The sequence below is a fragment of the Schistocerca nitens genome, chromosome 1 (genome assembly GCF_023898315.1).
Source record: "Schistocerca nitens isolate TAMUIC-IGC-003100 chromosome 1, iqSchNite1.1, whole genome shotgun sequence".
In the NCBI taxonomy this organism is placed as follows: Eukaryota; Metazoa; Arthropoda; class Insecta; order Orthoptera; family Acrididae; genus Schistocerca; species Schistocerca nitens.
This window is the reverse complement of record NC_064614.1, coordinates 264647236-264665185: the sequence shown is the minus strand read 5'-3', so window position 1 is coordinate 264665185 and position 17950 is coordinate 264647236. Positions and strand designations below refer to the sequence as shown.

Genomic DNA, 17950 nt, shown 5'->3' with positions numbered 1-17950 from the left:
CTATATAAACCAGTAGTTGTAACTCTTCCATAGTTGTGTTTTCATTTATTTTGTTGTGTATGATTGTGTTGATAGTTTTTATTGTTGTTTCGACTTGTGGGTTATTTGGCGGTCTATGAAAGAATGGTCTAATGTCTGTATTTGTGTCTTTGTGTTCTATATATGTCAGCTGAAATTTTTCTTCTATATCTAACATGTGTGTCACTTCGTGTTCTGTTTGTGCTTGTTCTGGTGGCTGTCTTAAGATTTCGTTTTCCTCTGATTGTTTAATTGATGCGTGTTGTTCTTTGTTTGTTTGCTCTGGGATGTTTGAGTCCATTACTGTATTTTCTTCTTCTTCTGATTGCACATTATTTTGTTCCAGTATTTGTTGTACTTGTTGTTTGATGTTTTCTAATCCTGACTGGGGTATCCTGTTATTTTTTATTATTACACGGATCTGATCAGCTAGTCGTTGTTCTGTTAAAAATTTTAATTCTGGGTATCTGGTAATAAATGTGGTGTATACTTGTGATCTGTATCCAGTTGTGTTGGTTCCTAGGTTTGTTGCTTGGTAATAACAGAACATGAGGTGTCGATTAACTTCAACTGACCATCTCATCCTCTGTCTTTGTTTTCCTTCTAGGGTGGTTGCAGGAAGCATATCCTGCAAAACACCTCTATTTGGATTTAAATCATTTTCCAGTTGGCTAGCAGTGTCGTTACCATTGTGGGCGGGCATAGGGTTCAAGCGTCGTCCCCGACCATGACGGCGCTTGTCCGAGGCTTATTTAGTTCTGTCCTGAACCAACTAATCACACTAAAAGGGGGGTTAGCCCTATTAGTGGTTTGTTCTTTTCGTCGCCTTTTACGACTGGCAGAACATACCGGAGGCCTATTCTTTTCCCGGGCCTTTTATTATTATTATTATTGTTATTTTAAGGAATTGGGACCATATCGTGTACTGTTAATTGCTGGTAACTGAGTTCAGTGCAAGCTGTAACTAGGCAACTGCAAGAATATGTACAAAACAATTCAACAACTCTGCAATGTAAGGAAGTACAATTATTACATGCTGAAGACCTTATTTAGTGTGATGTTTCCAGGCCAACCCACAGATCTTTCAAGCCTGAAATATTAGGCAAAATAGTTTTTGATAGTACCCATAACCTCACCCATCATAGGTCAAAAGCAAGAATTTGGTTGATGGAGATGTTTGTGGGCCTGGTACAAAGAAAGACTGTTGTAAATGGTAGAGAATATGCATAGCATGTCACCTGTACAAAGTGGGCAAACATGTACAGAAGCCAGTGGGAGAATTCCCAGAGACAACAGGGCATTTCTCCTACACCCATACAGATGTTTTGGGTCTTCTACCACCAGCAGAAGGATGTTGCTGTACATTTACTTGGTCAATAGACACACTTAATGGACAGAGGCAATTCCAATTGGTGACTCCTCAGAGAGACAACAGCAAAAACCTGGTTAATGAATGACCAGAATATCCCGTTTTGGCTGTCTCACTCACTTTACAATGGATCAGGGACAGCAATTCAAGTCAATGTTGTTTCTTGAGCGGTCAAAGTTATGTGGTTTCCAACACCACCATACAACCAGCTACCATCTGGCAGGAAGTCTGACTATAGAGCACTGACATAGAACATTAAAAGCTGCAATTATGTGTCACTGAAAGAGTTGGACCTCCACACAGCACGTAAGCCATACATTGGAACACTGACAGCAAAAATGGCATATGGAGAAACACTGCACCTACCATCTGAGGCTTATTTCTTAAATGGATAAAGTGCCTTACAACCACAAATTACATACATAATGATATATTGTGTTTACTCCTATCTCCAAATTATTTGACTGATATGCACTCCTGCAACTTTGGGAACCATTTATTTGTAACAGTGACAGTACAATGTGATCAAAACATTTATTACAAATACACATATACATAGAAAATATAAACTCTGATAGATACAACAACATACAAAATGTTTTGTACATCATTTGCATTATTTACATATCAGGCACTGTTGTGACATTTTCAAGGAACAGACAGACTGATTTCTTGAATTTAAGAAATTCAAATTTTCTGACTGATCATTTCTCATCATCAGCAGCAGCTACATCTGTCACCTGAACTGCATCATCTGGAGATTTATACTGTTGTGATGTACCTAAGGAAACAATATGATTTTTGATATAACCATTGTCATAATAAAAGAACAGTATTATAATTATAAGTTGTGTGGAAATGAGGGATGCAGATGTCTCACCTGCGGGGACCATAGTCTTCTTCAGAAACATTTGGTACATTATATAATGAGCTAGGCCACATACTGCTGCTGTGGTCCCAAACCATTTAAATGCTTTAGTTCCACCAACCCATCGATATAACAAACCACCTATCATACTGCCAACTGCATATCCTGAGAAATAAAGAAGAAATTTATTGAGTTAAAAAGACTGCCCAAACATAACAGTTTGGTCACCAGACACAATTAGCCACAGTTTCCTTATTGATAATACCTACATCTAAGCTGCCCTCTATGACTGAAGGAGGTTAAGAAGTATAGGAGCACAAATTGGTCCTGCTCCCATTGTGTAAGGGAAACATGATTGTACACACTGTAATTGGCAACATTAGAGTACTTCTCCTGTAGTTTAAATGTGAAATACCCATTAAAGCTCTTTCACTGAATCAAATTTGATTCAGAGATGATGAATTTCTACAAATTAGGTGCCTCAACTGAATACTAAATGAGGAGGTAATGAACTGAATTGTGAAAAAAATGAATTCATGGCACAACTTTATTAAAAGGAGGGATGAGTTGATAGGACACACTTTGAAGTATCAGGGAAGACAATATGATAATGGAGGTAAGTGTAGGAGGTGAAAACTGTGGAGTGAGTATTGGCATGAAAAGAGAAAGCAGGTTCACATAGAGCAGTTATTCAGAGATGAAGGGGGTTGCACATATTGTGTGGATTTTCCAGTGGCTGCAGACTGTTAGCATCTGATTTCTAGTTTGATTTTAAGACATATTTTGTCCCCTCTTACCTATTAATTTTTTCAGTTAAACTTCACTTTCTGTCAGTCATACTATATCATGTACAAAGTGGAAAATCAATGAATCTCTCTCTCTCTCTCTCTCTCTCTCTCTCTCTCTCTCTCTCTCTCCCCCTCTCCCTCTCTCTCTCCGGCAACGAGTCCAGTAACTGAAGAGTCCGTTGCAGGGCACCCAAAGGAGGACAGCTCACAAAGATATGGGCCACTGTCAGCCGGGCGCCACATCAACACTGAGGTGGGTCACCATGGCACAGTAGGTAGACACATGTCACCCAAATATGGCCAATGTGGAGCTGACAGAGAACTACAGAGTCCCTGCAAGAGGTCCGCGTGGAGGTCTTCCACACATTCGTAGTCTCCTTAATGGCATGCATTTTCTTGTGCATACTGAGGTTATGCCATTCTGTTTCCCAAAGCCACAAAACCTTGCGGCATAGCACTGAATGCAGGTCAGTTGCAGAGAAGCCGATCTCCATAAGCAGTTTCTGTATAGCCTGTTTGGTCAGCCTGTTGGCAAGTTCATTGCCTGGGATTCCAATGTGACATGGGGTCCAGACAAACACCACTAAACGACTGGACCATTGCAGGATATAGATGAACTCCTGGATGGTCGTTACCAAAGGATGACAAGGGTAGCACTTGTCAATAGCTTGTACACTGCTCAAGGAGTCAGTACACACAAGAAACAACTCCCCAGGGCATGAACGGATGTGCTCAAGAGCACGAGATATAGCCACAAGCTTGGCAGTGAACACACTGCAGCCATTGGGCAAGGAATGCTGTTCAATATGTCCTCCATTGACATACGCAAAGCCGACGTGATCATCAGCCATCGAGCCATTGGTGTAAACAACTTCATAGCCTTGCTACATGTCTAGAACCAAGAAGAAGTGGCAGCAGAGAGCCGCAGGGTTAACTGACTCCTTAAAGCCATGTGAAAGGTCCAGGCAAAGCCATGGCCTATTTGTACATCATGGAGGTGTACATGAATGGACCTCAAGTATAGGTGGTAAAAGCAAGGACTCCAGTTCAGAAAGAAGGAATCGGACACAAACCGCAATTGGAAGTCCTGACCTGGGCCACCGATGCGGGAGATGAATTGCTGTGGGTGGAAAAAGGAGACGGTAATTCGGATGTGCAGGCGAACTATGAACATGTGCAACGTAACTGGCCAGCAGCTGTGCATGCCTAACCTGCAATGGAGGGTTTCTGGCCTCTACCAGGACGCTTGTCACAGGACTCGTCCTAAAAGCTCCTGTCACTAGGCGAACGCCACAGTAGTGCACTGAGTCAAGTAAATGCAACGATGAGGGTGACGCCGAACCATAAACCACTCCCCTAGTCGAGGGGGGATTGAACAAGAGCTCTGTAGATCTGAAGCAGCGTAGAGCAATCTGCATCCTAGTTGGCGTTGCTCAGGCAGCGGAGGGCATTGAGGTGCTGCCAGCACTTCTGCTTAAGCTGACGAAGGTGAGGAATCCAAGTCAATTGGGCGTCAAAAACCAGTCGTAAGAATCGATATGTATCCACTACCATGAGTGGATTGTCATTAAGGTAAAGTTCTGGTTCTGGACGAATGGTACGACATCAACAGAAGTGTATAACACACGACCTTGCGGTCGTAAACTGGAAACCATGGGCCAGAGCCCATGACTGCACCTTGTAAATGGCTTCTTGTAGGCACCGCTCAGCAACACCAGTACTGGTGGAGCAGTACGAAATGCAGAAGTCGTCTGCGTATAGAGAGGGTGAGACTGTGGCCCTACAGCTGCTGCTAGACTTAACAGACATTAAAAATAGAGATACATTCAATACAGAGCCCTGTGGGACCCAATTCTCCTGAATACGGGGGGAACTATGGAAGGCACCAACTTGGACATGGAAAGTACAAGGAGACAATAAATTCTGGATAAAACTCAGGAATGGGCTTCGGAGACCCCACTCATATAATGTGACAAGGATATGATGTCACCAGGTGGTGTCATACACTTTCTTTTCATAGATCAAAAAAAGACGGCAACAAGGTGTTGGCGTCTGGAAAAGGCTGTTCAGATGGCAGACTCGAGGGACACAAGATCATCAGTGGTAGAGCAACCCAGGTGGAAACCATCTTGGCACAGAGCCAGTAGGCCACATGACTACAGGACTAAATCCAACTGCTGATGCACCATACGTTCCAGCAGCTTACAGAGAATGTTGGTGAGGCTGAGGGCTGATAGCTATCCACATCAAGTGGGTTTTTGCCGGGTTTGAGCACTGGAATGATGGCGCTCTCCTGCCAGTGTGATGGAAAGACGCCATTGCACCAGATCCAGTTGAAGATCATGAGGAGATGTCGCTTGTAGTCAGACGAGAGATGTTTAATCATCTGACTGTGGATCGGATCTGGCTCAGGAGCTGTGTCAGGGCAATTTGCAAGGGCACTGAGGAACTCCCACTCTGTAAATGGGGTGTTATAGGGTTCACTGTGGTGTGTAGTGAACGGAAGGACTTTCCATTCCATTCACCATTTGAGAGTGCAAAAGGCTGGGGGGTAGTTCTCCGAAGCAGAGGCGCGAGTATAGTGGTCAGCAAAGTGCTCGGCAATCATGTTTGTGTCGGTAGATAACATGCCATCTATGTTAACACCGGGAACATCTGTTGGGGTCTGGTACCCAAAAACTCATTTTATCTTTGCCCAGACTTGGGAAGGTGACGTATAGCACCCAATGGTTGAGATGTATCTCTCCCAACACTCCTGTTTCTGTTGTTTGATAAGCTGGTGAACGCAGGCAAGGAGCCATTCAAAAGCTATGAGGTGCTCCAGGGAAGGGTGCTGCTTATGCCACTGTAGAGCTTGCCGACACTCCGTAATTGCCTCACCGACTTCCAGTGACCACCAAGGGACCGTCTTTCACCGAGGGCACCCTAAAGAACGAGGGATAGCATTTTCTGCTGCAGAAATGATTGTTGTAGCTACCTACTCAAACACCACATTGATGTTAGCATGTGGAGGAGATTCAACGGTGACAGCAGAGGCTAAGGCCTTCCCAGTCTGCCTTTTTTAAAGCCCATCTGGGCAGGCGTCTGTGGGCCTGACGCCGGGGCAGTGACAGGAAGATGGGGAAGTGATCACTACCACACAGGTCATCATGTGCCCTCGAGTGGATAGATGGGAGGTCAGGACTGCAAACTGAGAGATCAATGGCCGAATATGTGCCATGTGCCACGCTGAAATGTGTGTGTGTGGGGGGGGGGGGGCGCTTGTATTTAAGAGGCAGAGGACAAGTTTTGACAGTAAATTTTCAACATATCTGCCTCAGCCAGTAAGCACAGTGCCACTCCCCAAGAGGTTATGAGCGTTAAAAATCTCCAAAAAGTAGGAAAAATTTAGGGAGTTGCTCAATCAGCACAGCTAATGCATTCAGGGGTACAGCACCATCTTGAGGAAGATATATGTTGCAGACAGTTATTTCCTGTGTCATCCTTATCCTGACAGCTACAGATTCCAGAGGGGTTTGAAGGGGCACAGGTTTACTGCATAATGAGTTCAGGACATAGACACAAACTCCACGCAACACTCTATTATAGCCACTATGGTTCTTGTAATATCCCCTATAGCCGCGAAGGGCAGGGGCCTACATTTCCGGGAACCAGATTTCCTGAAGGGCAGAGGAGAAAGCACATGTAAAGCTTAAGAGTTGCCGTAGCTCAGCCAGGTGGCGGAAAAAGTCACAACAATTCCACTGAAGGATGACATTATCATGAGGCTGCGAAGGCATGAAGCGTGCAAGGAGGCAGGTTATGCCTCAGGGTCACCTGCTGCCACCAATTGAGTATTTGTAGCCACTTCTATGGTGGATGAGGCATCAGTGAGATCCAGGTCCAGAGGGGACACTAAGATCTCCACCGCATCCTCAGATGCAGAATTGTTAGGGAGTGGTGGTGTTGGAGCCACCAGAGGGTACCAGCTTCAGGTATGGAGGAAGACCGTGAAGCTCTTCATCCAGCAGCTTTTGGCTCCTTGAGCCACTGGCAGGTGTCTGCAATGGCATTAGTGTTGACCTCGGGAGAGAGGGCCCCAAGGGATCCCTTCCACACGAGAGGAGCTGGAGGAGGCTGTTGCTTCTCTGGCAGGGGGAAGGGGACCAATGTCCCCTGCATTTGGGGAGGCCTTGCTCCCAAAGTAGGTGCTTTGGGAGGAACGGAGGAAGATATGCCCCCTACCACCCGGAGGGGCCACTGTTCATGGCACAGAGTGAGGAACCACTGGCACTTGGGACAGCAATGGTGACATAGCTACTGCATATGTCAACATCAACCAAATGGGGTGTAATCTTTCAAACTTACGTTTAGCCTCCGTGTGAGTCAACCAGTCCACGGTCTTGTACTCTATGATTTTCCACTCCTTTTGTAGTACTGGACAGTCTTGCGAGCAGGGGGTGTGGTGCTCTCCGCAGTTGATGCAAGTGGGAGGTGACACACCTGGATTATCTGGGTGCAGTGGACGTCCACAGTCTCGACATGTGACACTGGAAGTGCAGCGGTAAGACATGTGCCCGAACTTCCAGCACTTAAAGCACTGCATAGGGGGAGAGGCGTATGGTTTAACGTCACAGCAGTAAACCATCACCTTACCTTTTCAGGCAATAAATCACCCTTACAGACCAAGATGAAGGCACTGGTAGCAACCCTGTTGTCTTTGGGTCCCCTGTAAATGTGCCAAATGGAATGAACACCCCGCCATTCTAAATTGACACAGAGCTCATCGTCAGACTGTAAGAGGTGGTCACAATGGAAAATAATCCCCTGAACCATGTTGAGGCTTTTATGGGGAGTGACAAAACAGGAATATCACCCAGCTTGTCACAGGCGAGTAATGCTCAGGATTGGGCTAGGGATGCTGTCTGAATCAAAACTGTGCCGTTTCGCATTTTGGACAGTGCTGTCACTTCTCCAAACTTGTCTTTAAGGCGTTCAATGAAAAACTGAGGCTTCTAAGGTAGAAAGGAGTCCCCATCAGTTCTGCTTCAGACTAAAAACCGAGGCGAATATTGCTCTCTCCATTCTGTAGCTGCCACGGTATAGCGAGGGAGGGAAACAATTTAAGGTCATACCTGTCAGCATTGAATTTCATCTTGACCTTTGTAGAGACTGCTGGTGCCAGATGGTCACCAGCTAGAGATGACTTAGTCCGCTTCATTGCGGGTCATCCGCCCTGATGCCACCCACTCCAATCTGGGGCTCTCCCCACGGGCACCACCTAGCCACAGCAAAGGCCAACTGGCATGATGGTCATTGCCAGCAGTCCTGACACCTCAGGAAGACAGGCATCTACTCCTTGGAATATGTGGGGAGTTTACAGCTCAGGCATCAGCAGTGCGATCCCTGTGTTGTCAGGGGGTTGCCAAACATGGGTACACGACAGCCCCACCACAACAGACTGGCTACTGTACTGGATATTGCTCGCAGAGAAATCCAATATTGTCATCGGGGTGAAAGAGGACAGGAGACAACAAAGAAGATGACATACCCCGGGAAGTGTCCTCGCCCAAATAGTTGAAACGCAGGTGGAGATGCAAAGCCATGACAAGAGATTCAGGAGATCGAATACAAGGGCACTATGGATAACTTGTGCACTATGTGAGGTGTCCTTCCCTATATGGACCACACTTCTGTAGAATTTTGAAAGTGGCAGGTAGAACCATAGAATGGGACCTGACGTCATAGGGCCAAAAAGTGTGAGACTCCTTTTAATCGCCTCTCACGACAGGCAGGAATACCTCGGGCCTATTCTAACCCCTGGACCCACAGGGGGACAGAATCTGAGCAATGTGTTCCTGTATATTGGCTTGCAGATCAGATAGAGACAAAACATGTCCCTGGTAAACACATTCTTTTAGTTATCCACAAAGACAAATGTCACAGGGATTCAGGTAAAGTGATCTTGCAGGCCATGCATCTGGAAAACTTCTGCTTAATGCAGCTTTCCACAAACATGTTACCTCCAGATCTTTCACTGGGCAAGAAACATGTCGTGGTGTCCCATATTACATGAAAACAGGGGTTTCCCACACAGGTGGACTCTTCGATAGCAGGAATCACGTGCCCTACAAGAAGGACTCGATAATATGTAGATGTCATGGTACACCTGACAGACCTCCTGAACATAGGTTCCTCACAGAAGAATAGATTGAACATGTAGGTGCTTGATAATCCAGAACACACAGTCACAAATGGTGAGTGTAATGGCTCTTCATGCACAATGCATGCAGTACTCCTAATTTAGCAGTCCAGTGTATTCCCTGCACCATTTAGTGTAAAATGTGCCTTGCCACTTCACTGAATATTGCCCAGCCATATGTCATCACATTACGAGATTGTTTTTCCTACTTGTTGGTATTATCTTACATTTATCTACATTTAGAACCAGCTGTCATCTACCAGAACAACTACAAACTTTGTGTAAGTCATCTTTCTGTACACCACAGCATCAGTAAAAAGCCACAGATTGCTGCTGACCCTGTCTGTCATAATTTATGTATACAGAGAATAACAGCATTCCTATCACACTTCCCTGGGGGCACATCTCATGATACCCTTACCTCTGATGAACACTCGCCATTGAGGACAATCTATTGGATTCTATTACTTAAGAAGCCTTCATGGCACTCACCTATCTGGGAACCTATTTTGTCTGTTTGTACTATTGTTAACACTTTGCAGTCGGACAGCATATGCTCAAAAATTCTATAGCAAACTAATGTTAAGGCTGCAACTCTGTAATTTTGCAGGTCCGTTCCTATAGCCTTCTAACATACAGGAGCTAACTGCACTTTTTTCCAGTCATTTGGGACTTTGATCTGGATAAGATATTTGTGATATATGCAATATATTAATATATATGTAAGGGATAAATACTCTCTGTAGAGATTGGGATTCCATCTGGACCTAGCAACTTCTTTGTTTTCAACTCTTTCAGTTAACTCTCTGTGCCAGGGATGCCAATTACAACTTATAGTAGTTAGCCTGATGGTCGTATGACTGTATGTCTGTATGATCTTCCTGCATGAATGATTTTCTTAAATGCAAGATTTAAACTTCGTCTTTTCTTTTGCTGTACTCTACTACCATGCCAGAAAGATCAGCAAGTGACTGGATACAAACCTTTGATCTAGCTAGCAATATTATATAGGCCAGAATTTTCTCAGGCTCTCAGCAATATCTTTTGTTAAGGCATGGCAGTGAGTTGTTATACGAGGGCAGTTCAGTAAGTAATGCAACACATTTTTTTTCTCGGCCAATTTTGGTTGAAAAAACCGGAAATTTCTTGTGGAATATTTTCAAACATTCCCGCTTCGTCTCGTATAGTTTCATTGACTTCCGACAGGTGGCAGCCCTGTACGGAGCTGTTAAAATGGCATCTGTAACGGATTTGCGTTGCAAACAACGGGCAGTGATCGAGTTTCTTTTGGCGGAAAACCAGGGCATCTCAGAATGAATATAGGCGCTTGCAGAATGTCTACGGTGATCTGGCAGTGGACAAAAGCACGGGGAGTCGTTGGGCAAAGCGTGTGTCATCATCGCCGCAAGGTCAAGCAAGACTGTCTGATCTCCCGCGTGCGGGCCGGCCGTGCACAGCTGTGACTCCTGCAATGATGGAGCGTGCGAACACACTCGTTCGAGATGATCGACGGATCACCATCAAACAACTCAGTGCTCAACTTGACATCTCTGTTGGTAGTGCTGTCACAATTGTTCACCAGTTGGGATATTCAAAGGTTTGTTCCCGCTGGGTCCCTCGTTGTCTAACCGAACACCATAAAGAGCAAAGGAGAACCATCTGTGCGGAATTGCTTGCTTGTCATGTGGCTGAGGGTGACAATTTCTTGTCAAAGATTGTTACAGGTGATGAAACATGGGTTCATCACTTCGAACCTGAAACAAAACGGCAATCAATGGAGTGGCGCCACACCCTCTCCCCTACCAAGAAAAAGTTTAAAGCCATACCCTCAGCCAGTAAAGTCATGGTTACAGTCTTCTGGGACGCTGAAGGGGTTATTCTGTTCGATGTCCTTCCCCATGGTCAAACGATCAACTCTGAAGTGTATTGTGCTACTCTTCAGAAACTGAAGAAACGACTTCAGCGTGTTTGTAGGCACAAAAATCAGAACGAACTTCTCCTTCTTCATGACAACGCAAGACCTTACACAAGTCTTCGCACCCGAGAGGAGCTCACAAAACTTCAGTGGACTGTTCTTCCTCATGCACCCTACAGCCCCGATCTCGCACCATCGGATTTCCATATGTTTGGCCCAATGCAGGACGCAATCCGTGGGACGCACTACGCGGATGATGAAGTAGTTATTGATGCAGTACGACGTTGGCTCCGACATCGACCAGTGGAATGGTACCGTGCAGGCATACAGGCCCTCATTTCAAGGTGGCGTAAGGCCGTAGCATTGAATGGAGATTACGTTGAAAAATAGTGTTGTGTAGCTAAAAGATTGGGGAATAACCTGGTGTATTTCAATGCTGAATAAAACAACCCCTGTTTCAGAAAAAAAATGTGTTGCATTACTTATTGAACTGCCCTCGTATGTTTCGCACATCAATATTTTTACAGATGCACAAATTTCTACTGACACTTGCCTCCTCTTCTTCTTCTTCTTCTTCTTCTTCTTCTTCTTCTTCTTCGGATCAGTGTGGTTACAACGGATTTGGCAAGGTTAATTTGAAGGGATGGCCAGATGCCCTTCCTGCTGCCATCCCGTACCCCCAGGATGGAATCCGTGTACCCCCAGCTGTCTGTGTCTAGTGTAACTCACGAAATAGTGTGAACATGTTTCAAATGTCTGTGAGGTATGTAACTGAGGTGGAACGTGGGAACCAGCCCAGAATTCATCTAGTGGTGTGTGGAAAACCGCCTAAAAATGACATCCAGGCTGGCTGGCACACTGGCCCTCATCATTAAGTCGCCGGCGGATTCAATCTGGGACCAACGCACCTACCCGAGTCCAGGAAGCAGTGCATTAGCGCTCTCAGCTAACCTGGCAGGTACTTGCCTCTCATCATCTGTCTGCCCTTTTTTAGAAATGAGAGTGCAACAGTCTGTTTCCTCAGCAGTTTTGTTATTAAACCATAGTGCATCTTTTCTGTTCCAAATCTATTTACTTGGTACACACTTCTCCAGGGCAAGATTTACAATCTGTTTAAACTTTGCCTCTAATTTCTCTATCACCATCATACTGAAACTAAAAGATGTGAATTCATTTTATAAGTGGAATGCTAACAACTGCTTATCTGCTTGTTCTAGCAAAAATACTCTCCTAGGCTTCTTGATGGATTTAGTATCTTTTATCACTTATCACTTATCACTGTTTCTATACCAACACCACCAACAAGATCAGGCCTGTTTGAAGCTACATTTCCGTAATGTGTGAGCAGTCAAACTTGCTGCTCAAGACAGTTTTCTGGAAACATTTTCAAAAAATACTTCACAGGACTGCCAGTCTGTATCACCTGCAATGAATCCATAGGCATCCCAGTCTATATCTGGTAGGTTCAAGTCAATTCCAACTAATTTCTCATGTTCTGGATATTTCTACACTACTGATGTAGACTTACTTTCACTAATTCTAAAACTCTCATGACAAAACTCCTATGGCATCTAATCTGTCTTTCCAATATACAAATATTTCAGAATTTTCTATTTCAGGTTCCAGCCAGCTCTCAGCTCCAAGAATAATTGAGTGTGACAACGACATTGGAGGGCAGTAAATTAAGGAACTGTGTTACAAATATTCAACAATTTACTGTTAAAAATTTGGCAGTCTAGGTGTCTACTTCATACATGGTCTGATTTCGCTCTTTGTATTTTCACTGGTAAATGTTCATCAGAGGACCTCAAACCACTACCTAGCCTAAAAAAACCACATGCACTGCGCATGTACTCTGCTACCTCAGTAACTGCTTTCTTTGTCTAGTGCACTCCTGATCTACAAAGGGGAGTCCTACAATTCTTCATCCCATAAAGCAAGTCCAGAAATGTGTAACCAAGACACTTACAGAATCAACAGAGCCTTTGGTTGAGACCCCCCCCCATCTTAGATGAGGCCCATCAACAGACATACTGGATGCACACTGGATTTCTTTTTGGCCATGGATGCTTTTTCCTAAGGGGCTCCATAACAAGTCTCAAATTGCAGCTCTCTAGAGGTATCAAAGCCCATGTGCCTGCTTGGATTCTACTGAAAGGCCGATCACCTTTTCAGTCACAAGGTGCATGGGCGAGGACAGATGGCCAGCCTCCACACTAACTCTCCACATCAAGTGACAGAAATGAATTGCTATTTGCCACTTGCTCTGTCATGAGAACTGACTCATTGCATTGTGTACACTGTAAATTGCCTTGGCAGGAGAGCAAGAGTCTCCACTACCAGTACACCCTGAGGCAGCAGCCTGAAGATGACTGGTCATAGACAAAAGTGTCTTCAGCTGTTCATGAACCGCAGCCGGTTCCTGTGACATCCACACACACACACACACACACACACACACACACACACCACACACACACACACACACTCTATCCATCCTAATACTACTAACTTAAGAATTAACTGTAAAAGCACAGGCTGGCCGGCGTGGCCGAGCAGTTCCAGGCACTTCAGTCTGGAAGCGCGCTACCGCTATGATCGCAGGTTTGAATCCTGCCTCAGGCATGGATGTGTGTGATGTCCTTAGGTTAGTTAGGTTTAAGTAGTTCCGAGTTCTAGGGGACTGATGACCTCAGATGTTAAATCCCAAAGTGCTCAGAGGCATTTGAACCATTTTGTAAAGGCACAAACAGAACACTAAATATATAGCTTGCTACCCTCCTCATGTGTAAACAATAGAGGCTGACACCTTAATGAGATGTGTAGCTAGTCATTCAAAAGGAATGACAACTGTGCTACCAGCTATATGAATTTACACTTTATAGTTACTAAAATGCAAGATTACACCTCTTAAACATAAAAACATGTGCAGAATTTAAGTATTAAACTATGAAAAAACACAGAAAAAGCTAATTGTGTGACTTTCTGCTCTGATGGGGCATATAGGTGGCAGCTGGAAACTAAATAATCAACTTATGAAGCTCATAAGTGTTGATCCTTGCATCAAGATCAATATTATTTAGTAAAAGGGAATACATGATCATTTCAAATGGTACTATGTAGTATTAATTATTTAATTAATTAATTATGTTCTGTAGGTACTAGTAAGGAGGATAATCTTTATTGATGCAAACAAGTTAAAGTATACACTAACTAAACAGAACAATCTCTTAACAACTTAATGTGCACATTGTATCAACAATAAACTATCACTACACTGCCAAATACTATATGCAGTCACGCCACTACCATTTAATCCAGTTATATTTGTGGTAAATCTACTTCTTTTATAAAGGCTTACTCTTTTTAATTTGCATAGAATAGTTGCCATTTATTTCCTACTGGCAGCTTACCTTTTCTATGAATAAATTTGTGCAAGGGTCATTCAGTAACTAATGCCTCCTACCGTTTTGTATTTACTTTGAATGTCAAAGCCCCTTTACATTAGTGTAATGCTAATGTTTGTTTTGTTGGTTTCACTAGGGTCATACACGTCCATGACAAAACTGTAGAACAATAAGGCAAAGAGAGGAGTTAAAAATGATTACATGTCAATCACAATTGAAGGAAAAGAAGACTGACAGCCAGTGTGCCGTTCACTAAAAGGGCCAATAACTCAGACGGCAAACAAAAACAGGAATGTAAGTGGTTAAAAAAAAGGGCACTGCATATCAGGAAATAGTGGACAGTCAAAAGTTGGGTGCAATGTGCACAAAGTGGTGGGGGAGCACTACTTAAATGGTGATAGCAGAAAACACAGTGCCCAATCTGCAACCTAGTTAAAATGATCTCCTCACGGCCAGAGGCCAAAGTGACACCACCTGCTGACAGATGGCAACACAGAGATTATTGGAGATAATGTAAGAACTGGCAGGCTGAGGTACAAGGAGTGCAGCCTTGGCAGCAGCATCAGTGGCCTTGTTTCCTGTCAGACCAACATGACAAGGAACCCACAATCATCACAGTGGCTCCATCAAGAGTGAGCCAGTGGCTGCTTCCCTGGACCTATTGCACTAAGGGATGGACGGTATGCAGCACACAGAGGCTTTGAAGGGAGCTAAGAGAGTCTGAGCAGATGATGCAATTGAAAAGCCTGTGTTGCTGGTCTGCATGGTCTGATACAGAGCAAAGAGCTCTGCTGTAAATATTGAGCAGTGTTCTGGAAGCCAATAACGAAAAACATCGGTGCCAATATGGAAGGCACACCTGACAAAGGTCAGACCAAGAGCCATCAGTGTACACAAAGGTACTATCGTAAAGTTCGTGTGAAGGTCATGAAACTTAAGGCGATAGAGTGAGGCTGGAGTAGTGTTCTTAGGAAGTGAATGAAGGCCAAGGTGAACACTGGCCGTCACATGAAGCCAAGGTGGTGAATGGTTCACACCCACCAGGAAAGTTACAGGTAGTGTGAAGTTAAGCTGCTGGGGCAAGGGTCAAAGTGAACTCCAAAAGATAACAGAAGAGGGATGTGCCTCATACTGGTGATCAAAGGAGTCATCAAAGGAGGTGGCATAGGATTGGTGGCCACACATGGCAGACAAACGGTATGCATATCTGCTGAGAAGAAAGTCACTGTGGTGGGACAGCAGTAGTTAGCAGCTTCTGCATAAAGACACTCAACCAGGCTAATCTAAAAGGTGCCAGTGGCTGAACGGATGACATGATGGTGGAGAGTATCGAGATGGAGTAAGAGGGATGGATGTCCAGATGGATAAATGAAACCCCATAGTCTAGTTTTGAATGGGCAAAAGACTAGTACAAACAGAAGAGGGTGGTTCGATCTTCTCCTAGAAAGTGCTACTGAGGACACATAGAACATTGAGGCACCACATACAGAGGGCTGCCAAGTAAGACATGTGGGAGGAAAGACATTTAGGAGGACTGGGAGAGTTTCCTGTTGAGTGTGAGCCCCAGGAATTTCATAGTTTCAATGAACAGAAGAGCAACAGGCCTAAGATGTAAAGACAGTGGAAGAAACCATTTCTGCCACCAGAAATTCATACAAATGGTTTTGTCAGCAGAAAAATGAAATTTGTCAATAATCCACAAGTAAAGACTATCAAGACATTGCTCTGCCCAATGAGACAAGTCCGTGGAGAACTGCAATATGTGGCAAAACTGTCAATGAAAAGGTAGCCAGAGATGACAGGTGGGAGACGAACCATCATAGGATTAATGGCGACACCAAAGAGGATGATGCTCAGGACCTGGCAACAAGAGGCACACCGATTTCCTGGATAGATGTGTCTGACAAGGTAGAATCCACACGTACCTTGAAAACTCTGTCTTTTAAAAATTCCTGAAGGAAATTGGGTAGGCAGCCATGGAAGCCCTATGTGTAGAGATTACAAAGGATATCAGTCCTCCAGCAGATGTCATAGGCTTTCTCCAAATCAGAAAACTCTACCGCAGTCTGGGATTTCTGACATGGGTGGACAAAGTGACGAGATGGTCAACTGCAGAATGGTGCACTCAAAATCCACACTGTGCAATGGTTAGTAAACTGCGAGACTCAAGCCACCATACCAGCTGGGCATGAATCATACATTCCACCACCTTGCAAACACAGATGGTGAAAAAAAGGGGGTGGTAGCTAGAAGGAAGGTGTTTGTTCTTACTGGGCTTAGGTATGGGTATGACAATGGCTTCACACCAGCATCTAGGAAACGTGCCTTCTGCCCAGATACAGTTGTGCTTGTGAAGGAGAAAGTGCTTGCCCACAAGTGAAAGGTGCCCCAACATCTTAATTTTAACAGCGTCTGGCCCCGGGGCAGATGGTTAGGGTGAAGTGAGAGCATGATCTAGCTCCCTCATAGTAAAGGCAGAGTTGTAGCACTCACGATTTGGAGAAGAGAAGGGTATTATGCAAGACACCCCTGCTTGTTTCTGGTGGAGGAAGGCAGGGTGATAGTGTGAGGAACTCAAAATCTCCACAAAATGGCAGCCCAAGGTGTTTGAGATAGCAGTATTGTCCATGATGACATTATCTGCTAGTGTCAGGCCAGAAATAGGGGAATGGATCTTGGTCCCAGAGAACCATCAGAGGTTGGCCCTTACAACGGAAGAGGAAATGGAACTGTTAAAAGAACTAGTGGATGAAATCCAGCTAGCTTTTTTGCTATCCCGAAGAATGTGACGACACTGTGCATGCATCTGTTTATAATGAAGGCACCTTTCCATTGTAGGATGACAGTTAAAAACGTGGAGAGCACATCTCTACGAAAATTGCATCATGGCATGGGTCATTCAACCACATAATCGGGACACAGCTTGATAAAGAGGAAGTGCAATGAATGTAACATTCTGCAGTGGTAAGGATAACATTTGTAAGATATTCCATCTGGTCAGCACAACTGGGGCAATGCTGTTTGTCGAAGGTAGCCAGGGAGGAGTAAGGCTGTCAGTCGGTCTTAGTAAGCTGCCTTTTGGGTGTGCATGGAGGTGGGGTAGGAGTCAGTAAATGGATAGCACACAGGAAATGGTTGTTCACGTACATGTCAGAGAAAATGGAGCACTCAAGATAATGGGCAAACTGGACAGTGCAGAAGAATAGGTCCAAATGGGAATAGGTGTGTGTGGAGTCTGAAAGGAATGAGGGTATTCCTGTCTTAAGGCAGAAGAGGTTAAGTTGATTAAGAAGGTCAGTCAAGAGGTCACCTCCCTGGCAGGTTCTCAGAGAACATGAGAGGGGATGGTGAACATTAAAGTCACCGAGCGGCAGAAAGGGGTGAGATAGCTGCCCAATAAGCTG

The 17950-nt window shown here is 44.5% G+C and overlaps 1 protein-coding gene across 3 annotated transcripts in view; it reads right to left on the bottom strand.

Moving 5' to 3' along the window:
• Nucleotides 1-1916: 1916 nt before the first annotated feature.
• The window catches only part of LOC126247730 (major facilitator superfamily domain-containing protein 6), a 217178-nt gene continuing 201144 nt past the window's right edge, over nucleotides 1917-17950 (bottom strand). For 2 of the 3 annotated variants that reach the window (XM_049948507.1, XM_049948506.1), the window contains exons 9-10: nucleotides 2268-2420; nucleotides 1917-2168 (exon numbers count right to left, since the gene is read on the bottom strand). In XM_049948507.1, the coding sequence (XP_049804464.1) occupies nucleotides 2092-2168; nucleotides 2268-2420 (230 nt within the window). In that variant the 3' untranslated portion in view covers nucleotides 1917-2091. The remainder of the gene's footprint in view (nucleotides 2169-2267; nucleotides 2421-17950) is intronic. The other variant, XM_049948505.1, reaches the window with a different exon arrangement.